The 26875-nt window shown below is 50.6% G+C and overlaps 1 protein-coding gene across 13 annotated transcripts in view; it reads right to left on the bottom strand.

The window, feature by feature from the left end:
- FGFR1 (fibroblast growth factor receptor 1) overlaps positions 1 to 25779 on the bottom strand; it is a 51918-nt gene extending 26139 nt beyond the window's left edge. For 6 of the 13 annotated variants that reach the window (XM_018041772.1, XM_018041770.1, XM_018041771.1 and 3 more), the window contains exons 1-2: positions 24915 to 25026; positions 16192 to 16370 (exon numbers count right to left, since the gene is read on the bottom strand). In XM_018041772.1, the coding sequence (XP_017897261.1) occupies positions 16192 to 16282 (91 nt within the window). In that variant the 5' untranslated portion in view covers positions 16283 to 16370; positions 24915 to 25026. Of the gene's footprint in view, positions 1 to 16191; positions 16371 to 24611; positions 24729 to 24914 lie in introns of those variants that run through there. The other 7 variants (XM_018041779.1, XM_018041780.1, XM_018041782.1 and 4 more) reach the window with 4 other exon arrangements.

Here is a 26875-nt window from a genome sequence, read left to right as displayed (position 1 = left end):
TCTTAGTTCCCCAACCAGGAATCCAACCCAAGGCTTGCTGCATTGGGAGCTTGGATCCCGGGAGTCTTAACCACCGGACCAGCAGCAGTGGTGTTTTAAAAGGCAATGGTGTAAAAGCTGGTTTAACAGGTGGAGTGTCAGCTGGGAAGGTGAAAAGTTCTGGAGCTGGATGGTGGTGATGGTTGTACAATGTGAACGTATTTAATGCCACAGAACTGTACACTTTAAAAAGGTGAATTTTATCATTGGTATATTTTACCATAATAAACAATATTGGTAGTGGACAATGTTAAGTTTGTTTGTTTGTTTTTAAGATGTTCTTATATGGCAAAATAAGTTGTCAACCCAAAATATTGGGAGGTGGGGATTTGGCTCATGAAATCTAAAAATCTGGGACTAATGGCCTCTCCACAGATTGGGAGGTAAGCGAGGGCCCACAGGGCCCATGGACGTACCATGTATTCATTCTCTCTCTCCTTCACATTCACCATGAAAGTATTTCATCCTGTTTTCAGAAGCTCCAATACTTTGGCCACCTGATGCAAAAAGCTAACTTACTGGAAAAGACCCTGATGCTGGGAAAGATTGAGGGCAGGAGGAGATGGGGGTGACAGAGATGAGGGTAGCAGTTGGACGGCATCCCCGACTCGATGGACAGGAGTTTGAGCAAGCCCCGGGAGACAGTGATGGACGGGGAAGCCTGGTGTGCTGCAGTCCATGGGGTCGCAAAGAGTCAGACACGGCTGAACAACAACAAACAAGAACTGTTTTCAGAAACTGAAAGAGCGTGGTTCGGGGATTTTTCTCCCTGAGATGAAATGGCTCTCAGACAGAGCAGGTAGAAGAACCAGGACCAAAGGCTGCCCGGAGGGTCAGTGTCCACAGTGGGGACTCCTGTGCTCAGATGAGCTGGGGGATCTCTCAGACGAGCCTCTCAGGAGAGACCGCCTACTGTGGGCAAGGTTCACATTCCGGGTGTCCTAAGAAACGAGAGCCCCCTTCGAAATCCTTGTCAAAACCACTTAGTCCCAAACTCTGCTTGAGCCCCAGGTGGTTGCAGAAAGAGTACTGGCATGGAAGTCGCTGGGATGACTGCGTGACCTGGGCCAAGTCATCTCTCTCTAGGCCTCCATGGCCTCAACTCTGAGACAGGAAGGCCGACTGGACTACCCTCCACCGCCTGGTCCCGCAGCTCTAACCAACGTTCTAAGTTTCAACCAGGCCTTGGGAATTGGCTACCAATCACTGTGTCCCCTCGGCCCCTACCAGCACAGCACACCCTCTTCAGTGAAGGAAGACAGAGAGTGTAAGTTACTTTTCCTTAAAAGAGGGGAGGGGTCTTCCCTAGTGGTCCAGTGGTTAAGACTCTGTGCTTCCACTTAAGGAACTAAGATCCCACATGCCTAAGTAAGACACGAGGATGTAACATACAGCAAAGAGAATATAGTCAATATTAAAGAAAAGAAAAAGAAGAAGCATGTGACCAAAATGAAACAGGTAAGACGCAAGAATGTAACGCACACGGCTTCCCCTCGCCGATGGCTCAGCAGGTAAAGAATCCGCTTGCAATGCAGGAGACACAGCTTCGATCCCTGGGTCAGGAAGATCCCCTGGAGAAGGGAATGGCAACCCACTCCAGTATTCTTGCCTGCAGAATTCCATGGACAGAGGAGCTGGGCAGGCTACAGTCCATGGGGTGGCAAAGAGTTGGTCACTGAGTAACTAAGCACCATAAGCATGTAATATAAAGCACAGAAAACAGAGTCAATATTTAAAAAAAAAAGAAAGAAAGAAAGAAAGGAACAGAAGAGGGGATTCCATTTTGGCCACAGAGTTATGGCCACCAGCAACTTCAATACATGTCTCTCTTCATCTTTTCCCTCTGGCCCGAGATGTTCCAGAAGAAATCTCAGAACTGAGGGTGTGGGGTAGCCCAGAGACTATGACTGAATAAGCTAGGAACCCAGGTATTCTAGAAGAATTATCTCTTTATTTTTTTGATGCTCACTAGCTAGGCAAATAAGTGTAAAAAAATGGACTGGTAGTCAGTAGGTAGTGGTGAAAGACTAACATTATAAAATAAATGCCTCTTCCAAGTGTACCTTTCAGGCATTGAGAGAGGCTTGAAGAGAGCAAATAACATGGACTAAAGTTTTGGATGCCAAAGGGAGAATTTCGTTCAGTAGGTTAGTCAAGGAACCTGACTCTTTAAAAGCTAATTCCTAAAACCAAAGGGAAACAAAACTTAATCCCCAAAGTAAACCCTGAAGTTGGATAATCAAGGGGCAGACATTTCCGAACGCAAAAGGTCCGATGATGGGAGAGCGATGACATTCCAATGGCAGTGAGAACTGACTTTAAGCCCTAAGCAAAGCAGGAGGGCATTCCTGGAAAAGGGCTTCCTTCCCTCCAGACAGGCTTTCCGACAACTCTCTACTCCTCCGTCTTCCTCCCTCTGAAACCCCCCAGCATTCAGACTCAGCCCTCTTTACCCTCCTCACCTCCCACTACAGAGGTTAGAGTCATGGGCGCCTATATTAAACAGACCCAAGTCAACTCCAGATCCTCCATTTATTTTAGCTGTTTAACCTCGGGGAGTGTTTATTTGACCTCTCTGAGTCAGTTTCCTAAACATCTACCTTGTAGACTTTTTGAAGTGAGTGAGAATTAAGAGATATCAGAGATTCTCAAAGTGTGATCCCCAGACCAGCAGCATCCACATCTTTGGGGAACTTGTTAGAACCACCTGGCAGGGGCCCCGTTGCAGGCTCCAGAGCTCTAGGGGTGGACTGAGGCATGGTTTTTTAACAAGTCCACCGGGTGATGTCCCTGCAGGGAAAATCTGAGAACCACTGCATTAGGTGACATAAAGGGCTCAAGATGAATGCAAGGGATTTCTGTGTGTTGATTTTATATCCTGCAACTTTACTATATTCATTGATTAGCTCTAGTAATTTTCTGGTGGAGTCTTCAGTCAGAATGGCTGCGATCCAAAAATCTGCAAGCAATAAATGCTGGAGAGGGTGTGGAGAAAAGGGAACCCTCCTACACTGTTGGTGGGAATGCAAACTAGTACAGCCACTATGGAGAACAGTGTGGAGATTCCTTAAAAAATTGCAAATAGAACTACCTTATGACCCAGCAATCCCACTGCTGGGCATACACACTGAGGAAACCAGAATTGAAAGACACATGTACCCCAATGTTCATCGCAGCACTGTTTATAATAGCCAGGACATGGAAACAACCTAGATGTCCATCAGCAGATGAATGGATAAGAAAGCTGTGGTACATATACACAATGGAGTATTACTCAGCCGTTAAAAAGAATTCATTTGAATCAGTTCTGATGAGATGGATGAAACTGGAGCCGATTATACAGAGTGAAGTAAGCCAGAAAGAAAAACACCAATACAGTATACTAACACATATATATGGAATTTAGGAAGATGGCAATGACGACCCTGTATGCAAGACAGGAAAAAAGACACAGATGTGTATAACGGACTTTTGGACTCAGAGGGAGAGGGAGAGGGTGGGATGATTTGGGAGAATGGGAATTCTAACATGTATACTGTCATGTAAGAATTGAATCGCCAGTCCATGTCTGACGTAGGGTGCAGCTTGCTTGGGGCTGGTGCATGGGGATGACCCAGAGAGATGCTGTGGGGAGGGAGGTGGGAGGGGGGTTCATGTTTGGGAACGCATGTAAGAATTAAAGATTTTAAAATTTAAAAAAAAAAAAGGGCTCAATATGGGGTAGCACTATCCCATTTTGCTGTACCATTTCATTGAAAAGGATTTCATTCCTATCTTCCCCATTTTTAAAACTGGAAATTGTTGGTATTTTCCCCTCTAGTTCCTTTTTTAAAAAAATTGGGAGTATAGATTTTTTTTAATGGGGGGTCCCCTAGATTTTGTTTTTCAGTATTAATTTATCTGACTGTGCCGGGTCTTAGTTGCTGCACTCAAGATCTTTGATCTTCCTTGCAGCATGTGGGATCTAGTTCCTTGACTAAGGATCGAACCTAGGCCCCCGGCATTGAGGGGAGCATGGAGTCTTAGCCACTGGACCGCCAGGAAAGTCCTAGCGGAGTATAGTGGATTTACAATGTTGTGTTAGTTTCTGTTGTACAGAAAAGTGTATCAGTTATATATATACACATGTAGTGGTAGTGGTGTTAATCGCTCAGTTGTGTCCAATTCTTTGTAATCCCGTGGACTATAGCTGGCCAGGCTCCTCTGTCCATGGAACTCTCCAGGCAAGAATACTGGAGTGGGTAGCCATTCCCTGCTCTAGGGGATCTTCTGACCCAGGGACTGAACCCAGGTTTCCCACATTGCAGGTAGATTCTTTACCGTCTGGTCAGGAAGCGCGCACACACACACACACACACACACACACACACACACACACACACACACTCTTCTTTAGATTCTTTTCCCGCGTAGGTCATTACAGAGTATTGAGTAGAGTTCCTGTGCTTTACAGCAGGTTCTTATCAGTTGCAAGTATCTTTTTTTAAGAAAAGAAAATGGATGGTTACTTCCCTGTGCGTTCATGCGTGCATTCATTTATTCAAAAAGTATTAACTGAGTGCCTAATACGTATCAGACACTAAGGTGCTGGAGTAAACAAAAAATAGAGCAAAACCTCTGCCTTCCTGACATACGTGTGCACACATGTCACCGCCCACCAACACTGGCCAGCTTGTCCTTTCACTTTAGGGAACAAGCCTTCTCCTGTGGCTTCAGATGTCCTCATAACCTAGGTTTTATGTCCTTATTTGAGGTTGTCTTTGGGTGACTCTTCTTCAATGAGTCACTTACTGTATTTTCCTACGTGGAGCCAGAGTGACACTGGCTGGGGCTGGGCCTGACCCACGGCCAGGCTGGGGCAGGGATGCCCTCTGCCCTGGGTGTCCAATCCAGAGGGGCCGCCAAGACTTGCATGGTTTTCCCCCAAAGGTCATACAGACAGTTACTGACAGAACTGAAACAGGGGCTTTCCTGGTGGTGTAGTGGTTAAGAATCCACCTGCCAATGCAGGGGACATGGGTTCGATCTCTGCCAGGAAGGTCCTGCATGCTAAGGAGCAACTAAGCCCATGTGCCATAACTATTGAAGCCCTTGAGCTCTAGAGCCTGTGTCTGCACAAGACAAGCCACTGCAATGAGAAGCTCTTGCATCGCAACTAGAGAATAGCCCCTGCTCACTGCAACTACAGAAAGCCCGAGGGTAACAGGAAGACCCAGTGCAGCCAAAAATAAATAAATAAAGTTTTAAAAAATGAAGTACTTAACATGGATGTGTATTTCCTATGTTTGGACCAACGAAAAATATAACTCTTAAGAAAAAAAAGAGTTTTTTTTTCTTAAGAAAAAAAAAAGAGTTGGAAGAAAATATTTACCAAATAACTTCCAGTAAATCTGTGTTCTATTCTTGGGACACACTTCAGACAGAATACTACAAATTAATATATATGCTGAATATCCTTTCAATTTAAGTATTTTGTGACTGGTCCAAGTGCATTATAATATATATATATATATATATTTAAAAATATTACTTTGCTAAATATAAACACTAAGAAAAACAAGATTTTAAAACCCTATCACCTTGTGGATTTTTCTTTGCATTTCTTCATGTTTTAAATATAAAAAATATATATTACAATATACTATATATATATATATACTGGTGGGGGCTTCCCACGTAGTACTGGTGGGAAAAAACTTTGCATATCAATGCAAGAGACATAAGAGACATGGGTTCAATCCCTGAGTCAGGAAGATTCCCTGGAGGAAGGCATAGCAACCCACTCCACGACTCTGGCCTGGAGAATCCCCATGGACAGAGGAGCCTGGCAGGCTACAGTCCGTGGGATTGCAAAGAGCTGGACATGACTGAAGCGACTTAGCGCACACACACACAAATACTGGAAGCTTCAAAAGGACACTAGAGCTCGGGCCTGCTGAGCCTTCTAGCCATGTTTATTTTCATCTATCAGACATTATTGGAGCATTTTAGAAGCAATCCAGGTGGTTTATGTGTCCAGACAACACACTATATTCTAAAACAAGTGTGACCAACAAGGAAAACTCAGGTGTGTACTCTGACGCTTTTAGAGACCTCTAATCCCAGACCTTCGCCAAGTGGGACGTCTCAGCTACACTGGGAAAGGCTGTTTTGTTCTATTGATTATTCTAGGCTAGGAAACCACTTTGACTGGGGTGGCTCACAGACCTATGAGCAATGCACAGCCTTACAGTCAAGAGCAGAAGAATGTCCCACAAGAAAAGGCACAAGGCAAGCATCTGCAGCCTTACCCCAATCACACACATGTATGTACCACCCCAGAAAGGGAGGTGACGCCTACTTCCTGTGAGACAAAAGGGACCGAACCAGCAGCATTTAAATTGTAATGCTGGTCTGCCTGAATTTTGGGGAGAAATGCAATTTGATAGAGAGACATAGTAAAGGCACTGGAAAAAATATTTACTGGAGTCAGACCTACCTGAGCCTGAATCCCACTTTCACCTCCCATCAGCTGTGTGTGTGAGTGTGTGTGTGTGTGTGTGTGTGTGTGTGTGTGTGTGTGTGTGTGTTAGCAGCTCAGTAGTGTCTGATTCTCTGAGACTGTGGACTGTAGCCCAGCCAGGCTCTTACATCCATGGGGTCCTCCATGCAAGAATACTGGAGTGGGCTGCTATTCCCTTTTCTAGGCCCATCAACTACATGACTTTAGATTAATTATTTAACTCCCTGAACCTCAGTTTCCTCATCTGATTATGGAAATAAAACCTATGGCCATGAGACTGGTGTAGAGGTAAAAATATGGAAAGGATGCAGAATATAACAATGTAACAAACAGTATTTATTAGTTACAATTTTTAAAGATGTTAACTGGTTATCACCTTTCTGGGGCAGTTTGGTACTATGTAATCACAACTTTTTGGAAAAGGTCAGTTTTCATTCCAATCCCAAAGAAAGGCAATGCCAAAGAATGCTCAAACTACCACACAACTGCACTCATCTCACACGCTAGTAAAGTAATGCTCAAAATTCTCCAAGCCAGGCTTCAGCAATACGTGAACCGTGAACTCCCTGATGTTCAAGCTGGTTTTAGAAAAGGCAGAGGAACCAGAGATCAAATTGCCAACATCCGCTGGATCATCAAAAAAGCAAGAGAGTTCCAGAAAAACATCTATTTCTGCTTTATTGACTATGCCAAAGCCTTTGACTGTGTGGATCACAATCAACTGTGGAAAATTCTGAAAGAGATGGGAATACCAGACCACCTGACCTGCCTCTTGAGAAACCTATATGCAGGTCAGGAAGCAACAGTTAGAACTGGACATGGATTTTAAAGTTAAAAAAAAAATAAAAAAATAAAAATTAAAAAAAAAATAAAAAAATTAAAATTAAAAAAAAAAAAAAAAAAGAACTGGACATCGAACAACAGACTGGTTCCAAATAGGAAAAGGAGTACGTCAAGGCTGTATATTGTCACCCTGCTTATTTAACTTCTATGCAGAGTACATCATGAGAAACACTGGACTGGAAGAAGCACAAGCTGGAATCAAGATTGCCCGGAGAACTATCAATAACCTCAGATATGCAGATGACACCACCCTTATGGCAGAAAGTGAAGAGGAACTAAAAAGCCTCTTGATGAAAGTAAAAGAGGAGAGTGAAAAAGTTGGCTTAAAGCTCAACATTCAGAAAACAAATATCATGGCATCTGGTCCCATCACTTCATGGGAAATAGATGGGGAAACAGTGGAAACAGTGTCAGACTTTATTTTTCTGGGCTCCAAAATCACTGCAGATGGTGATTGCAGCCATGAAATTAAAAGACGCTTACTCCTTGGAAGAAAAGTTATGACCAACCTAGATAGCATATTAAAAAGCAGAGATATTACCTTGCCAACAAAGGTACATCTAGTCAAGGCTATGGTATTTCCTGTGGTCATGTATGGATGTGAGAGTTGGACTGTGAAGAAAGCTGAGTGCCAAAGAATTGACGTTTTTGAACTGTGGTGTTGGAGAAGACTCACTGAGAGTCCCTTGGACTGCAAGGAGATCCAACCAGTCCATCCTAAAGGAGATCAGTCCTGGGTGTTCATTGGAAGGCATAGATGCTGAAGCTGAAACTCCCAATACTTTGGCTACTTCATGCGAAGAGCTGACTCATCTGAAAGGACCCTGATGCTGGGAGGGATTGGGGGCAGGAGGAGAAGGGGACAACAGAGGATGAGGTGGCTGGACGGCATCACGGACTCAATGGCCATGAGTTTGAGTGAACCCCGGGAGTTGGTGATGGACAGGGAGGCCTAGCGTGCTGCGATTCATGGGGTCGCAAAGAGTTGGACACGACTGAGCGACTGAATGAACTGAATCATAACTTTTAGAATGTATCTAAAAGATTTTAGAATGTATCTAAAATCTTTGGATACATGGACCAATTTTACTTGTGAAAGTATGTTCACTTAAGTGCAAACTATTGAAAATAACTTAAATGCTCAATAACTTAAATGAGGACTGCATAAATAAATAAATCTTGTACATCTATACTTCTGTGTAGTTACTTGAGCATGATGAAAACATCTCTGCAAGGCAATAAGTACCTGCTTTTGTTACAAACTAGTATATAATGTATAAATTACCTTTTGAAAAGTCATGTTGTATAAATGTAGAAAAAAACTAAACAAACAGATTCGTTGTTAACAGTGATTATTTTTGGATGGTGGGCATGTAAGTTTTTCTCTTTAGAAGCCTATATTTTCTAAATTTTCTATAATGAAATATTCCTTTTTTTTTATGTGGACCATTTTAAAAGTCTTTTTTGACTCTGTTACAATATTGAGTCTGTTTTATGTTTTGGTGTTTTGGCTGCGTGGCATATGGGATCTTAGCTCCACGACCAGGGATCAAACACCCACCCTCTGCATTGGAAGGCAAAATCTTAACCACTGGACCACCAAGGAAGTCCCCCAAATATCCCTGGCTTAAAAGAGCAATAAAAACATTCTTTCTGATTGCACAGAACTTTGCTCTGGTGAAGGAAACAGCCATATATTAAATAATGTAAGGCAGAGGAAAGTCAGTGCTAGATCAAATGCTACACAAAAAGGAGAGGAAAAAAAAAAGTGATTTATTTGGAACCAGAGGAGGACTTCAATCGGGAGATGGCCCTTAAGCTACACCTTAAGCTAAGAGTAGAAATGACAGAGTGAAAGCAGGAAAGGCTAGGGATGAACATTTCAGTTAAGGGACCAGGATAAGCAATGGTTATAATTGCATGTGCATGCTGTATTAAACCGAGAAGGCAATGGCACCCCACTCCAGTACTCTTGCCTGGAGAATCCCAGGGACGGGGGAGCCTGGTGGGCTGCCGTCTATAGGGTCACACAGAGTCGGACACGACTGAAGCGACTTAGCAGTAGCAGCTGTATTAAACAAAAAAGAAGGAAGCCTTGTTTGGCCAGATGGATGGATGGATGGGAGAGAGGGAAGGAAGGAAGGTGGGTGGGTGGGAAGGAAGGAGGGATGGAGGGAAGGGAAGGAGAAAGGAAGAAAATGTGTCAGTAAACAAATGGCGAAGAAACCGTTAGCCAGAGGCTAGTTTTTAACCCTGGAGAACACAGAGGAAGGGATAAAGGCTTAAGCTCAACTTTCGTTGTTGATCAAGTATGTGAAGCTTTAGCACTGACGGTTTTTAATCTCTTTCCCTGCCCAAACTCATGACCACTAACGTCAAGTCTTCACCAAACTCCTTGACCCTCTCACCCACTTGAGGCTCAACACGCCTACACATTAGGGCCGGGGAAACACAACCACATTCACGCCAACACTCACGTCCTTTTTTTATACAACCTGTCCCAGGAGGCTTGGCCATGACACAACACGTGGGCTCGGGAAGGAGCACTGCGTTTCCAGCTCCACCCGGGCAATGGTTCTCAGTGCGTGGAACTAACTGGATACAGCCCATCCTGAGCTTTCCCGTTTGTAAAGAGAAAGCCTTTAAATGAAGGCAGGGGGCACCTCGTTTGGCAAGGGGGTCAACGAGGGTCAGTGTGAACCGAGAACAGGACAAGGGGGCTCAGGGCAGGAGCCACGACCAGCCCGCTCTACTTGGCCATCACCAGCTATGAGTTGGAGCAAGCCCTCAAGTTCAGGAGCAGCCCAAGTCCAGGCAGTTTCTCCTAAGAGGAAACAGTCTGGAACTTCTTCCGGGCCTTAAGAGCCCAGGTCGAGCAGTTGGCTTGCAGCTGAATCACTAGGGGGGTGGAGGTGGGGGAGAGGGTGGGCAGAGGGAAGGGAAGTGCATGGAGGCGCCTTTTCTCCAGGACAAACAGGGAGGCCTGGGCAGCTGAGTCCGGGAGATCGGCAGTGCCAGAAGCAGCTGGACTTTCCCGGTCAGCAGGGAAACAGCTGTCCCGCTGCCAGACTTTCGGGAGGCAAGAGGCAAAGGCGGCGTCCACAGGGTGAGCTGGAGCCCCCAGAGGCCCCCGAGGACCAAGGCCCTGCGAAAACAGGGCGCAGCTGCCGGTCAGGCTCTCTGACCCTGGACCTCGCCCTCCCGGAGCACGACTCCCCAGAACCCACTTCTCCCAAGGCCGTCCATCACTGCCCCAGACACGAGCCATCACTCATGGGCCAGGCCCTGTTGGCCCACCTCCCCAGGGGCATCCCTGGCTCTCTCTCTCCCTCTGGTCCCTGCCCACCCCCCTCGACTCCAGGGGGGGCAGCGGTCACAGAAGCCAGGGGGGACAGCAGCCCAGCCTGCTTCTCGGTGTGGGCTCCCTCCCTTCTCCCCACCCCGGGCCAGGGCTCTGGACAGCCATTTGTTCTTCCCTGAGAAATTCCTCCTCCCTGGCTTCAGGGGGGAGCTGGCCGGCAGAACCGGAGTGGAAAATCAGTGAAGCTAATGGTGCAGCAATGCAGGAGCCAGAGCCAAGAGCACGGCCCTGGGGTGGCTCTGCCCGGCGTGGTCAGGCAGACACGTGAGCCCTCCCCGCCTCCCTCACAGCCTCTCCCGACCCCCACCCTCCGCAAAGCCCTGCTCCAGAACACTTGCCCATGCACCCTTCTCGGGCTACAAGAGCCACCCCTCCTGGGCGGGGGACAGAGAAGATCGTCTGGGGAAGCAGGGATAGCCCGGCGCCCCGCAGATTCCCAGGTCCTGAGATCCTCCAGCCTTGCTCGCCAGTGGCTCACCCTGCATCACTGCCCTCTGCTCCACGGAATGCCACCCGCCTTCCAGCACTGGGGATAAGAAGCTTCCCTTCAACGCCCCCCACCCCATGTGAATCCAAAGCAAACAGGTTCTTTTTGCAAAACGATCTGATATGGGGGATGGGATGGGATAGCCACTGGACACACTGGCCCAGCGGACACCGGTCCTCTGGCCGTACCGATCAGCTGCAGCTAGTGGGGCCACGGCCTGTAGGAGGACAGCAATGAGATGCCCTCTGGTACCGATCTGGGGCTGCCCCCTGCAGCCAGGTTGAAATGCATACCGCTCTGGGCCCAGGCGAGCTGGGGGAGCCCTTGGGGAGTTGCCTGGGGCGGCCAGAGCCTGGGACTGGACTTGAAGCTGGGGTGATGTCTCCAGCGCCACTCACTGCCTCCCCCACGGGCCCAGGTTTCTGCAGCACACAAAGACAAAGCCTCGCTTTGTGGTGCCCGGCTTCCAGGGGGCTTGCAGCCAGAAATGGAAACGTGCGGCTTTTCCATTAAGGGTAACCTCTCCCCCTTCAACCGGCCACCAGACTCCTTCAAATCTGGGTAGGTGGGAGGAGCTGTAAAACCCCAGCCATTAAATCGTTTATTAGTTGCAGGTTTCTGAGCATGTAGGCAAGTATTTTGAGACTCATGTTGTACCCTCCACCATGGGGTCTGGGGGTTTTAGCCTAGGTTATTGCTTTGAAAAAAGGGCAGGACCCCCACCCCCCAACTATGTGACAAGTGGTCTTGCAAGTGGTTTTGGACTCGTCCACTTGCTCTTCCCCAAGTCTTATTCTAAAAGACAGAAAAATACACAGAAACAAGCCTCTTCAAGCTCAAAGTGTCTTTCAAGCCAGTGCTTATCTTTTTAAAGGGGCATTCTTACTCCTTGGCCCATGAGCCCACTTCGGTCTCCCCCTACCACTCCCCCACAAAGCCTGGTCTGAAACCAGCTCAGCCTCTTTAAGATCCCAAACCTTAAAGAAAAGGGAAAGGAGAGGGGGAGAAGGAGGGAGGCTGGTTTTCCTGGAACCCTTATTAAATCAACTTTCCAAGGACAGCCAGAAACTCCAGGCCCTCCCTACTCCCCAAGGAGCATTTGCAGACTGGGGGAGGGGCTCTCAAGACACACACACACACACACACACACACACACACACACACACTCACCACACTCACTCACAGCAAAGCCTCTCTCTCTAAAGGGGAAATGCTCTCAGTCAGTGGGAGCAGGGTTTGGGGTAGTTTGTCTTAAACTTTTGGGCAAACCAGTCCAGTCTTTTCTGAGGACAAGAGCGGCATTGTCATTCAATAACCAGCAGTAATACTTTACATTTATGAGATACCTTATAGTTTACAAAGCATGGAGAGAGATTTTTCCTTAGGGTTTCAGACAGTGGGGGCCGTGGTCTGACATCACCAAGCTCAGGATGGATAATCATGGGGAGGGGCTGACTCAACCAAGCAGGGACCCGATGCCCATCGAGACGAGTGGATTTCCTACTTCTGCATCCTAAGGCATTCCAAGTGTGGCCATGAAGCAAGCCCCTTACCCCCTGGTGCTTCCCCAGAAAAGGTACCCACAGCTCCTATGTACGGTTCATTGACTGTCCAGCCAGGGTTCTGAGAGCTTTGCAGACATTCACATCTGATATTCACAAGGATCTCTGGAGGAGATGTTCATTACCAATAAATATTACAGAGAGGCGGAGATGGACAGCCAACAGGCAACAGCCGGTAAGAAACGGAGCCAAAATCAAAACCGGAGCAGTCCAGGGAAAACTTCATGCCCACAGTACATGAACACAACATACACGAACGTTCACAGCGGTTTTAGTAATAACAGCCTGAAGTGTGAACAACCCGATGGCCACCACCAAGTGAAGGGATACACATTCACCAGATAATTTCATTATGAGAAATTCTAAAGTAGGCAAAACTAACCTTCAGTGACACCAAGTAGATCTGCCATTGCCCGAGTCCAGTGGACTGCAAAGGGGCCACGAGACAAGGTTTGGAGAGGATGAAAACGTTTCATGGCTTTTTAACTGAGGGGGTAGTTATGTGGGATAATACTGTATTTATTAAAACACACCGAGCTCTACACTTATGATCAGTGCATTTTATAGAATGTGAGTGATACCTCAGTTAAGCTGATTTTTTAAAACATGGCACTGTTCCTTCCTTCTTCACCACCACATCACCTCCTAACAGGCCCCCCTCCCACCCCCTCCCTCCTGTTCAGGGGAGCGGGGACCTCGTCCTGACCAAGACTTCCAGCCCCTCCCCCCAGCTTCCTCTCCCAGTCTGGACACAGCCAGAAGCTTCAAGGACTCTTTCCCCCTGCCCTCCACTCCGTATGCTTAGACCCTTGGACATTCCTTTTCTGTTTACAGGAGCCCAGGCTCGAGATGCTTACTATTCAGTTTCTCTACACTTCATTCCCGGGCTGCAAAAGGTTTGCTAGAGAAAGTGGAAAAAAAAAAAAAAAAAAACAACTTTGGGGTTGACCGTAAACTCATATCTTCAAACCTAACCCACCCCTCTTCGTGGCTGCCCATTGCTGCAGCTGACCCCAATTTCTACCTGCTCCTCACAAACCTCCCATCCCGACACACCTCCTTTACACTCGCCTTGTCTATCTCTGAGGCCTCTCTGGTGGCTCAGACCGTAAAGCGTCTGCCTACAGTGCTGGAGACCTGGGTTCGATCCCTGGGTTGGGAAGATCCCCTGGAGAAGGGAATGGCCTCCCACTCCAGGGTGGCCCTACTCTTGCCTGGAAAATCCCAGGGATGGAGGAGCCTGGAGGGCTACAGTCCATGGGGTTGCAAAGAGTTGGATACGGCTTCTCTTTCTCTATCTGTGTCTCTAGTCACCCAGAGTTGACATCAAACCTACTTAAGCCTATAGGTTTTATTTCTATAGTATCTCTGCTATTTTTCCTTCCTTTACAACCCCCCACCCTAGTTCACTCCCTTTCTCCAGCTAGACATGCAAAAACAACTGTTAAAGTAGCTCGCCTCTGGGGACTTCCCTGGTGGTTCACCGGTTAAGAATTTGCCTTTCAATGCAGGGGACATGGGTTCAATCCCGGGTTGAGGAACTCAGATCCCACAAGCCATGGAGCAACTAAGCCTGCCACAACTAGAAAGGCATCCGCATGCTGCAACTAATACCCAATGCAGCAAAAAAAGAAAAAGTAACTCATTTCTCTGGCAACAGTGGTGGGAGCAGCCATAACTAATCCATGCTCTACCAGCATGTGCTTGGTGTGGATTATCTCACTGCATCCTGTGTCACTCTCCCCGTTTTAAAGATAAGCAAACTAAGGCTTTGAGTTATTTGTCAAAGCACGTAACGCCGCTATTAAGCGGCGGAGCACGACTGGAACCTAGGTCCTTCTGACTTCTTCCTCCCATCCGTCCAAACTCAAATGCTTGAAAATCTGAAAGCTGGATCATGTCACTTTCTGCTCAAGATTTTTTAAGACTTCCAGTATCTACCCATTTAACTACAGTTTCCTCTGCAGGGCATTAAGGCTTCCATTCACTAACTCGGTCCAATTTTTCCAGGCATGATGTCCTCCAACTACCTATGCACCAGGTGAGTCCTTCTCCGAATGCCTTATACATCCTGCCCCAGCATCCCCTCATGCTGTTCCTCCTGGAACACCCGCATTTCCTTCCCACCCCCTGCCCATCCCTCTGGACCCTCTCAGAGGCTCTGCTGCCCCGCTTCCCTGGCATTCCCACTGCACTTTGTCATAACTCTGCTGTGTGGTCTAAATACGGTTCACCTTGAATTTGGCTGCCTTTGTACTTGTCACCCTCTACCTGATGGTGACCTCCCTGTGGGTAGGACGGTCCCCCCTGCCTCACTCAGGGTCTCCAATATGTTCCAGGTCAGGCCCTGCCTTCAGTTCTGTCATTGAATGCAACAGGTACCTGCTTGCTCCAGCTTCTAGAAAGCCCCCTTCACCCTTCTCCCTCCTTCTCCATTACCCTACAAGGGGATAAACACGCTCACTCTTCATCTGTCACTCACACAGGTCCTGTGAGTGAGACTGGTGGCCCTTGACACGCAGTCACCATGTCACACGCATGCGTGAGCCCTTCACCCAGTGCCTGCCAACCTCCTCTGCTTCTGTCATCAGCTGCTGAGTCATAAGCCACACTACCTCTTGGCAGCAGAAATGCCCAAATATTAGTTCTCAAAGACCTTCAAAAGCTGCCAGGTGTGCTGTACCTGTAATCTCCACAAGGTATTTTCACAAGTCCGGAAAAATGCCATCAGCAGTGGGGGCAAGTCTTTCCTGTTACTAAAAATCCCTCTGAATTCCCAATAAACTACAGGTCTCTACCAGCACCTACATCCTGCAGCGCTCTTCAAAATCTCTTTGAAATCCCTCCAGCAGTTTATCCGAAGCAAACCTCTTACCAAGCCTCCCAACAGGGCTTGTGAGACACGGTCAAGACAGAACAGCAGGCACGTGGCCGTGATGGCCAACCCTCATAAAAGACACGTCTTGGGAACGATTTCTAGAAGCCAGAGGTCTGTATGAAGCTCCCACATCCCTCCACATCCTCTGAAGACCATCCAAGTTCTAAATCCAAGTTCACAGGTCACCACACCCCACCGCACTGCCCAGCTCCCACTTTAGACACCATCCAGCTTAGGGAGCTGGCTCTTGGGTTCCAACCAGAAGCTCTTTTTTTTAAGGAGGAGAAAAGCACAAACCCACCCTGAGCATGTTATCTCTGGCAGACGGATGTCGTTGGCCTTCACAACCCAACCTCTGATGAAGCTGGCTGTGTTTACTGGCAGGCCCCAGCCAGCTCAGGGGTTTCTCCTGCAGGCCCCCTGGGATGGAGCCTGCCTGGCTGAGCACAGCACATCCGGCCTGGCCCACCCTGCTGCTGAGGGCTGTGTGCCCGCGCTGGCCCTCTGCCTGCGCCTTACCTTGCTCCGGCAAGGTCGGGGCCGGCTTGGCAGTGCAGAGCGTGGCTGTGACCAGCACGGCCCAGAAGAGGAGACACTTCCGGCTCCACATCCCAGTTCTGCGGTTAGAGGTTGGTGACCAAGCTCCACACCTCCATGGAGACTCCGCCGTGGGCTTGATCCTCCTTTGCAAGCTGACTCTGGGGAGAAGGAAAAAAAAAAACAAAACCCGAAGTTAGAAGGGTCTGAATGGCGGGGTGGGGGGTCTCCCACATCGCAAGGAGGAAAAAAAGAGGGAAACCTGTCACGCGGCCACCCTGCCCAGAAGGTGCCCGAAGCAATCTCTTACTCCTTCAGACACAAAGAAGGGAATTGTTGTCCTGCCCCAATGCTGAATTGGAGGTTAGAAGCCTTAATTAGACCAAGGAGGGCTTTAATTCACTCCAACAACTATTTACTGAGTGTGGACTGTTTCCCATATTGGGAAGATTGTCAAGCTCCCCAAGGCATGAGCCCCACGATCCATTGTGCTGGGAAAGCGAACAGCCTCAGAAAAGTCTCCCAGAGGGGGCCCGGGGGTACGAATGTGACCTCTCCCAGGATAAGTCTTCACTTCCTCTAGGGCACACCAACCCTTCAGTGAGGGGTGAAGAGAGATGAGGAATCATGGGATAAGTCCCCAAACTGAGAGCCATGTGAGACGCTGCACCTCTCTGGATCTACACGGCGAGGAAGCTGAAATAAGCCACCTCCAGGGTGCGTTCTTTTTGTCTCTACAACTGGACCCATCACGGGGACCTCTGGGATTCCAGCAGCTTTCCCTCATGGAGACAACACAACTCTCACCAGCTCCTTAAACAATGCCTCCGAGTGGGGAGCTGTGAGATGGGGGGCCCAGTTCTCTCTGAGACCGAGAGGTGTCAGCAGTCGTCCAGCAGAAATGGATCCAGACGTGGGGAAAAGTCGTGCAGAAGAAGATTTCTTGCAAGGCCTGACTCCAAGATGGCTCATGCCAACCCCGGTGAAAGGCACGGACTGCGGCCCTTTATCCTTCTCCTATCTGAAAGTGTCAGTCACTCAGTCGCATCCGACTCTTTGCGACCCCATGGACTGTAGCCCGCCAGGCTCCTCTGTCCATGGGATTCTCCAGGCAAGAATACTGGAGTGGGTTGCCATTTCCTCCTCCAGGGGAATCTTCCTGACCCAGGGATCAAACTCAGGTCTTCCACATTGCAGGCAGATTCTTTACTGTGTGAGCCACCAAGGAAGTCCTTCTCGTGTCTAGAGCAGCAACATGTAAAACAGTCCTCCAGGGTCTTCAGGATAATGGTCTTTGCTGCTCAACCTTTCCTAAGTGATAAGCCTTCTGGGCACCATTTGGGCTGTAAGGGGATGACCCTCTCAGTCTTCCAGGTGGCTTCTGTCCTAAATACTCCAGGGAACCATCCGAGTTATTCAGAGAATCCACTTCCCCGGAACATGTCCTCATGTGGTGCTTCAGCCTGGCCTCCCCGGAGCCAGACGGGGCCCCTTGTGAGTGAGTCAGTCCCGGCTGGCAGAAAAACCCCTGGATTCCTGGCCTCGTTCTCAAGTGCCTGCCAGCGCGGAAGATGCAGGCAGTGCCTGCGTCCCTCCCAAGGCTTTCCTGAAATGTTTTAATGATTTCAAATCAAACAAGAAGTAAACATTTCTGTTTTTCTGAATTTAGGAAAAGGACTAGACGAGACAGAATCGAGTAAGCATTTACTGTACCTAAAACCCGTGCCAAGTGTGGACTAGGTATGATTTTAAACTATAAAACTTCAGCTCTTCTTCACTATGAACTTCGGGGAGGGTGGGAATTATTATTGCCCTTTAAGCAATGGGGAAACTGAGACTCAATGAGGTTAAGTGCCTTGCCCAGGGTGCAGTGGGGAGGCAAGAGCATGGGGTCTCCATCACCTGGGCTTTCGGAAGCCAGAGGGGATGATCAGGGACTTCCCTGGTGGTCCAATGGCTAAGACTCCACACTCCCAATGCAGGGGACCTGGGTTCAATCCCAGGTCTGGGAACTAGATCCCATATGCTGCAATTAAGAATTTGCATGGGGACTTCCCTGGTGGTGCAGTGGTTAAGAATCTGCCTTCCAACGCAAGGGACCTGGGTTCGACCCTTGGTCAGGGAACTAAGATCCCACATGCTGAAGAGCAAAGACGCCTGCGAGCTGCAACGAGCCACAGCTAAGATCCGACACAGATGAAAAAAAAAAGAACTGCATGCTGCAACTAAGACCTGGCACAGCCAAAAAAATAAATACAAATAAATATATATATAAAAATGGAATGATCAAAACTGGATGAAAGCTCATTTTCTCCAGAGGGTAACTCCCCGTGTCTCACAGAAACCATGTAGATAAGGACAGGTCCCAGGTGACTCTGGCAATGGGAAAGGGTTTTCTTTTTTTTTCCCCCAACAATTTATTCATTGATTTACTTTATATTTGGCTGTGCTGGGTCTCTGTTGCTGCACGCGGGCTTTCTCTAGTTGCAGCGAGTGGGGGCCACTCCCTAGGTGCAGTACGTGAGCTTCTCATTACAGTGGCCACTATTGTTCCAGAGCACAGCCCTGGGTGCACAGACTTCAGGAGTTGCAGCACGCGGGCTCGGTAGTGGCCCACGGGCTTAGCTGCTCCTGGACAAGCGAAACTGATTCTCAGTTTCTTGGCTCAAGAGAAAGACCCTTGGAAGCAGCTCCTGAGTGTACCATCTAGGACACAGAACAGGCCTGATCCCCAGCCAGGGACAGAAGTGATGCTGGCCAGAGAATACGCTGAAACCACCTTCCACATCTCGTTACATCCCCAAGATACACCAAATGCATGCAGCGCAGTCACCAAGAAAGGTACACCTGACTAAGAACCTAAGTAAGTCCCCTAGGAACAGCCAGAGTCAGGAACGAATTTTTAGCATCCAAGGAGAAAGGGTGGTATCATCTTGAGATGATAAAGCTGGTTTTCAAAGGTAGCAGGGAGGCAGGTCACTCTGCCTGCCCCCCCGCCTGCCCACCTCCTCACAGGTGGGGTCTGGCTGCTGGCCGCCCTCTTTCGGCTCTGTGATCAACACATTTCAAACTAATCTGGCAGCTTCCCTGCAAACGTCTCTTCCGTTCCTCCCCCTCTGGGTACTGAGTCCCCAGTCTGTAAAACAAAAGATGTTCAGAAAACCCAGCTCCCTGGGCAACCACTTCTGGAACCAGAAGGTAAGTTGGGTACACATCCCACTACGGAAAACAGAGCGACACAAACCACTAGTCCACACGCTGTCTGGAACCCTGGGGACTGTCCCGTCCCCCTTTACCTCACCTTCTTCCCATGCTACTAATTAAGGAATTCTTTAAGTCCCTTAGGGACAGTCTCCTTCCTCCACTGCTTGACAGATGTGACCTGTAGCCCCGCAGGTGCACACAGCAGTTGGCCCCATCAGCCTCTCTCCAGCAGTTTCATCTCCTGGGACTGGGAGCCCAGCTCTGGCTCTGGGTGCAGAGGTCCTCACTGGGGGGCGAGGAGGGGGAAAAAGAAGGAGGAGGGGCAGGGAGAGGACACATAACATCTCGATTTTCCCACTTGTCTTCCCACTTGTCGTCAGAGGGAGCTGAAATATAGTTGCCTTGCCTACACCACAGGGGGTGACGAGCCTTAAACCCGCAGCGTGGGTGAAAGGACTTGCTCTCTCCTCTTGAAAACACTAATCAAATGTAAGGAATTATCTATAAACATTGTGCTTTGAGTCACTCCTTGATAGCACTCTCAGGGGACTTTGGTAATTGGCAACCGGATGACATGAACTTCCTGCCTTTGCAAAACCATTTCTCCCTCTCCAGTCTTTCCAAACCCCACACTCTAGACCTCAGGGTCCCGTTCCGTGTGGCCCCTCGTGGCTATGGAACCCTTGAAACGTGGCCAGTGCAAGTTGGAATGTGTTGGAAATCAAAAGCACATACTAGAATGTACAGTCTCTCAATGATTTTTTAAAAATACTGATTACATGTTCAAATGATAATGCTTCACATATACTGGGCTAAATCAGATATATTTTTGAGATCCAGGTGAATTAATGAAAATGCATTTCACCTGTTCCCTTTTCAAACATGGCCACTAGAAAACTCTGAGATCCCACTCGGCCTGTATTACACTACAGGGGACAGGACAGCTCTGGGTAACCTCCACGGCCTGCCAAGCGCTTCTTTGCCCTTCCTCTATCCTTGGCAGGCCACGGTCTCTCATTCCTCTCTGATTCTCGGAGCCCCGCCTCAAACTGCCACGTCTTCCACAAGTCTTTTTGGGCCTTTCGAGGATCCTCTGAATTTCCCAAAACGTCCACCATAGGGTGGCAAGCTCCTATAGAGGAGGGTCTGCATTGGTTTACTCCTTGCTAATACCCTTAGCACCTGACATCTACACAGCGGATGCTGCTGCATTTGGTAACTGGATGAATAAATGAATGAAACAAAGAAGGGCCGATTGGAAAGAAACTGACAGAGCTGCGCTTGCAGAGAAGAGGTTGACAACGCCAGAGAAAATCGTAGGCGCTCCCTGTTAGCCAGCCAAACTCGATTTCAAAGCATACCAACCAGGACATTTTCTAAACATCTTGATTCCTCAGACTTGAGGAAGTAATGCCAAAATTTTAATCCCTTTAGTTGGGAATAAGACTTTTTAACAGAAATGGTTGCTTTTCCCCAAAGTGAGCATTCCCTACTCCCGGCAGAGAGTGGCAGGGCAAATACTCCACAAACATCCGACAACACATCCACAGCTCGGCTTGCAAAATGTGACTGGGTCCAACAGAAATGCTCATTTAAAAGTTTTGAGTCCTTGTAAAAAAAAAAAAAAAAAAGTGCCCAGATGTCCCTGGGAGTGAGGTATGTAAGAAATGAGTAATAAGAAGAGAAACTCTAACTGTCCCACCGTAATCTAGGAAGCCTTGCCACTGAAGACAGGATGGCTTGTGGACCACCATACGCTTGGAGGTGTTCACCCAGGTGGGGGCTGTTTTCTTGGAGCCTGAATGTGGCTCCTTGTAATTGCAAGTGGAATGGTGATGAGCAGGGAATTTCTCTCAGGAAGATGCATGCAGCCTTAGGGAGAAAAGCAATTCTCTTAGTCCAGGTCTGCTTTTTAATCCTCTCTGGAAACCCCAGAATCTTTTCTGAAGCTCTGCATCTGGACTCCCAACAAGTCCTGGGGTTGACTCAGACCTTTTACAAAGCTCCTGGGAAGCCAAATGCGAGACCTGTTTCCCAAGAGGAAATTAAAACTCCTCTCCAGTGAGGTGAGGCCTTTTCAGAGTAAGATGTTTGAATCACTTACTCTGTAGCTCCTTCTCCTCCTGCAGCAACAGGCTGAAACCTTCCTAGGAAGCTCTTAACCACGGCCATTTTGATGAGAGAGATTAAAAAATGGAGGCCTGAAGAAAGTGTTCAGAGGCCACTAAAGGCCCAAGCTCACAGGAGCAAATCTCTCCTTTTAGGACTCGTTTTTTTTTTTTTTTCCCCCAGGCCAAAACAAACAAAAAGCACTCCCCAAACACCCCCAAACAAACAAAGAGCAGACAACTAAAAGCCAGAGCAGTCCAGCCTGGTCTCCGTGGCTGGAGGCTACCTCCTCCATTCTCAACTCCATCCTCCTGGCCTCTGGAGTCCACAGGAACAAAGCTGGACCAGACCTAAGTCTGGAGATGTTCTGATCCTCTCCCCCAGGAGGGGTGGGGCCATAGCACCTTCCAGGCTCCTTCTCTGTGTCTTCTCCTGCTTTTGGCTTCACTTGCTATTCTAAGGGTGCCTAACGGAACTTTCTCACATCCTCCATGGCCAGGAGCCAAGGAAAAGAAGTAAGTACCCAAGGCTCTCTACTTGGGAGCCAAAGAAAACAGTGCCCACTCTGGCCCAAATCCCATTCGTGAAAATGCCTCCCCAACGCGCATTCCTACGGGCACCATCAGAGCAGACAGCGCACGGCGCGCACACTGTCCAAGTGGCTCTTCACCCGGATGACCCTGATTAAAAAGCTGACGCTCCGCTATGACTAAGAATAAATGCAACAGATATTTCAACGAGCTCCTCACCCGATTCAGTATGCAACCATCGCAGGCTGGAGCCGAGACCCGGGCAGCTTCCCAGTCCTCAAACACCTGGCATTCCTCGGGGTGGGGGGGGGCGGTGGCGGGGGAGGGGGGGGCGGTCCACGGCAGCAGCCCTGGAGGTCTTCCCAGCCGTTTGGGGGCGGGGGCGGGGGCGGGGAGGGGGTAGAATACGTAAACAAGTCATTAGGGAGGCAGGCCATCCTCCCTAAGGTCTCTGGGTCTTCCCCACCAACACCATCAAGGGCTTCCCCTGGGTCACTGGAAGGAAGGCTGATGACCCAGGCTTGGCGCGGGGGGGGGGGGGTGGGGGGGTGTAATTAACCAGACGGAGGCACGTCCCAAGGGGCCCTGCTACTTAGCCTTTAAACAAGCCTCAGGGAGGAAACGGGGAGCCCGGGCCAATAGTTCGGGGGTTGGGGGGGAGGATGGGGAATGGCCACTTTCTGCCCCACAGTCTCAAGGCTAAGGTTGTATAATTTAGACTGTTTTCCAAAAAAAGCGCAGGGCCGGAGGTGAAGAGGATAGAGCGCCATCTGCGGAGGAAACAGTCACCTTAATTACCATGTCTAGAGAAAGTGCGATTTCATTACAGCCTCCGAACGACCGCCCAAAGGAGGAAACCAGAGAAGTGTTTTCAATTTGAAAGAGGCTGGAGAGGAGAGGGTGAGAGACCAACTCTCCCCACCCTCTCGCAACTTTGGAACCAGAAAGCCCTTTCCTGCCTCAAAGGGCAGAACCAAAAACCCTCAACAGGCCAACCCCTTTCAAACCTGCGGCCGGCGCGGACTTGGTAAAACGCCCCACGTTAGCCTCCGGGAGCGGCCGCCCGAAGAAAGAACTCCTTCAAAACACCAAGGGAGCCACAGCCCGGGCCCCCCTCCCACGCCCAAGCCGCTGCGCCCCGGGCTAGCTCCAGGGAGGGTGGAAAAGGGGACGCGTGACGCCACCGCCGGGCGGCCCGAGACCCGGCGGCGGGCTCCGGACAGGGTCAGACACTCCCGCCGCTCCGGCTCTAACTGAAAAGGGAGGAGGCTGCAATGCTCCGGTTCCAGAAACTTCTGTCAGGGCCAGCTCTGGGTCAGACCGGTGGCCAAAGAGGCCACCACTTATCAGAGGAGATATTGTCATCCCCTAAACCTCCTCTCGCCGGCGATGCCTCTTTCCCGCACGAGCCAGAAAGCGCCAGCACAGCCTAAGTACCCTGGCATCCAGGGTAACTTCTCTCCCCCAGTCCCAGCGCCTCGTCCCCAAGTCTTAAGAAAAAATCGTAAAGAGCGAGGTGGTGAGGACAAGTTATAGGATCCCTGTTTCGATCCGGGGGAGGGGGCAGGGAGGAACAGGGACGTTCAAGCGGCTGCGGTGTACCCGGGTGGGGTGAAACGGAACCAGATGCGGCGGCTACATCTGGAAAATGGGGCGGGGGGGGGGAGTGGTGGTGGGGAGGTGGTGGGGAGACACGGCGGAAACTTTGAACAGGGCCAAAGCCTCTGGGTCCAGACAAGAGATGCAGGTTTCACCGCTCCCCAAGCTCTCCACTCCCCAACCAGAGGCATCTGACTGCTTTCATAGGATCTGGGTTAAATGATTCCATCTACAACGTCAATAAATTCCTCTGCAAACGAAGGTTCCAGCCCCTCTCTTCTCCTCACCCCAAACATAGCGGGAAAGGGGAGCGGGAAGAGGGCAGAGGGCTCTGGGCCCGCGAAGCAACAAGCACCGGTGCCGAGCGAACCGCACCGGACAAAACCCTCATCCCTTCCCCCACCTCCTCGAACCAGATAGGAACTGACCAATCCCCTCCCCCAGACCCCGTAATGGGGCTTAACCTCACCCGCTGGGCGCCCTCCCCTTCCCCAAACTTCCGACCCTTTCAGAGAGGGACTAAGTCGGAGATCAGCGCCTCTCGAAAAAGGGAATTCCTTTCTCGCTCTTCGCTGAAGCAGCTTCAGCCATTTGGTGACGACACCCCCCTTTAAAACCGACTGGAAGAGAAGCGAACCGACCCCTCCACTTCCTTCCCCCTTCAGGCCCCCAACCGCCCACCCGCCTGCCGCAGTGACCCCAGACTTTCCCGGAGAGGGAAAAGGACTTAGGAGGACCCCGGATTTTTTCTTTTTTCTTTTTTTTTTAGCGTTCCACCCAAAGCTACCTGCTGGATCGCGGAGACTCCCCATGGGTGGACTAAAAGGAGATGGTGTGGAACGCAACACACACACACACACACCCCCCACCGCGCTGCCCGCCCCCGCCTGCCTCCCCAGGCCCAGGAAACCCAGGACCGCCGCCGCCTCGGCCCCGGGCCCTGTCCCTCCCCGGACTCACCGCGGAGCCGCCGCCGCCTCGCCAGCTCCCCAGCGCGAGTTGGCGGAAAAGTTGGGCGGCGGGACGGGCGCGGGGAGGGGGCGCAGAAGGCGACGCGAGCGGAGGGAAGGGAGGGGAGACAAAAGGGGGGCGCCGGGAGCTGGGCAGGGAGCCGGGGGTGGAGAGGGGCGGGTAACGAGCGGAGGGAGGCGCCGGACCCGACTGCGCTGCGGCGGGGAGAGCGCGCGGCCGGGAGGCTCCGGCGCCGGGGGCCCGCCCGGGATGCGGAGCCCGCCCCGAATCCGGGGGCGCCGCGGCTCTTACCTCACTCGGCGCTGCGGTTCCGCCTCTGGAGAGTCCGCCGTGGCTCGTGCGGGCGGGCGGGCGTCCGCGTCCCTGGCTCCGGCCCGCCGCCCCCGGGCTCCGCTCGGGTCCTGGCGGGGCCGCAGGAGCTCCCGCGGCCGGCGCTCGACTCCCGGTGGCGCTCGGGGCTCGGCGCCTCCAGCCCGGGCGGGAACAATGGAGCCGAAGCTGGTGCCCTGGAGGCGGGGCGGGGGGAGGGCTCCTGTCCGCCGCCCGGGGTCTCCAGACCCTGTGGCCCCCCCCTCTCCAGCACCGGGCGGCGGCCCTCAAGCTTCTGGCAGCCCGGGCTCCATCGCCTGGCGGGGGCCCCGGCGCCGCGGCGTGCCCGACTGCCGCCCTGGTCCCCTGCGCCCGGCGGGGCGCCCCTCGGACCGGAGAAAAGTCCTCGGGCTCCGCCGCTCTTCCAGCTGCGGCGCGCGCTCTCGGCCGGGGAAGGCGAGGTCGCCGCAATGCGCTAAGCGGAGTCTCGGGGCTGTCCGGACGTCGCCGCCCAGCTCTGGGCACAGCCCGGGCTCCTCCGCGCGCTGCGGCTGGACAAGACTTCGGGCTCCCGCGCCGCGCCGCAGCCACAGCCGAGGCCGCCGCGCCAGTGCCCGCAGGAGCGCTCCGAGCGCTATGCGCCGGCAAGGCGCGAGGGCTCCTTCTCGCACTCCCACCCCACGCTGGTCCCACCTCCTCCTCCTCCCCCTGCCGCTGCCTGCTGGGCCTTGTAGTTCTGAGCCGAGGGCCCCCGAGAAGGGGGGAGCGGGTTGAGTCGCCCGGCGCTCTGCTGCTCCTTTGCCTCAGTCTGTCTGGCCTCCTTTGACGCGTGCCCGCCCCTCCAACTGAGCCCCTCCCGGAGGGCGCACGAATTTCGGGCTGTGGACGGATGAGCATTTGGAGGGATGGAGATGAGACCCTGAAGCCCTCAGGTTGCACACGGTAGCACTTTGGACTCTGACCGAGTGCCCTCGGGAAACGATGTTCTCGCTCTGTATCTCAGTTTTCACATCTGTAAAAGAGGATAGCAAAGAGATCAAACCAGTCAATCCTAAAGGTCAGTTCAGTTCAGTCGCTCAGCCGTGTCTGACTCTTTGCCACCGCACGGACTGTAGCACGCCAGGCTTCCCTGTCCATCATCAACTCCTCGAGCTTGCTCAAACTCATGTCCATAGAGTTGGTGATGCCATCCAACCATCTCATCCTCTGTCGTCCCCTTCTTCTGCCTTCAATCTTTGCCAGCATCAAGGTCTTTTCCAATGACTCAGTTCTTCGCATCAGATGCCCAAAGTATGGGAGCTTCATTTTCAGTATCAGTCCTTCCAGTGAGTATTCAGGACTGATTTCCTTTAAGATAGACTGGTTGGATCTCCTTGCAGTCCAAGGGACTCTCAAGAGTCTTCTCCAACACCGCAGTTCAAAAGCATCAACTCTTCCGTGCTCAGCTTTCTTCATGGTCCAACTCTCACATCCATACATGACTACTGGAAAAACCATAGCTTTGACTAGATGGATCTTTGTTGGCAAAGTAATGTCTCTGCTTTTTTATTTGCTGTCTAGGTTGGTTATAACTTTTCTTCCAAGGAGCAAGCATCTTTTGATTTCATGGCTGCAGTCACCATCTGCAGTAATTTTGGAGCCCAAGAGACCAACCGTAAACATTCATTGGAAGGACTGATGCTGAAGCTCCAATACTTTGGCCACCTGATGCAAAGAGCTGACTCTTTGGAAAAGACTCTGATGCTGGGAAAGATTGAAGACGGGAGGAGAAAGTGGTGACAGAGGATGAGATGGTTGGATGGCATCACTGATTCAGTGGACATGAGTTTGAGCAAACTTTGGAAGATAGTGAAGGAGTGGGAAGCCCCTCGTGCTTGGGGTTGCAAGGAGTCAGAGATGACTTAGCCACTGAACAACAAAAAGGGGAACAATAGCACTTTCCA

The sequence above is a fragment of the Capra hircus genome, chromosome 27 (assembly GCF_001704415.2).
Source record: "Capra hircus breed San Clemente chromosome 27, ASM170441v1, whole genome shotgun sequence".
Lineage (NCBI taxonomy): Eukaryota > Metazoa > Chordata > Mammalia > Artiodactyla > Bovidae > Capra > Capra hircus.
Note: the sequence above shows the minus strand (reverse complement) of the source record. Positions and strands in the feature narration are given on the sequence as shown.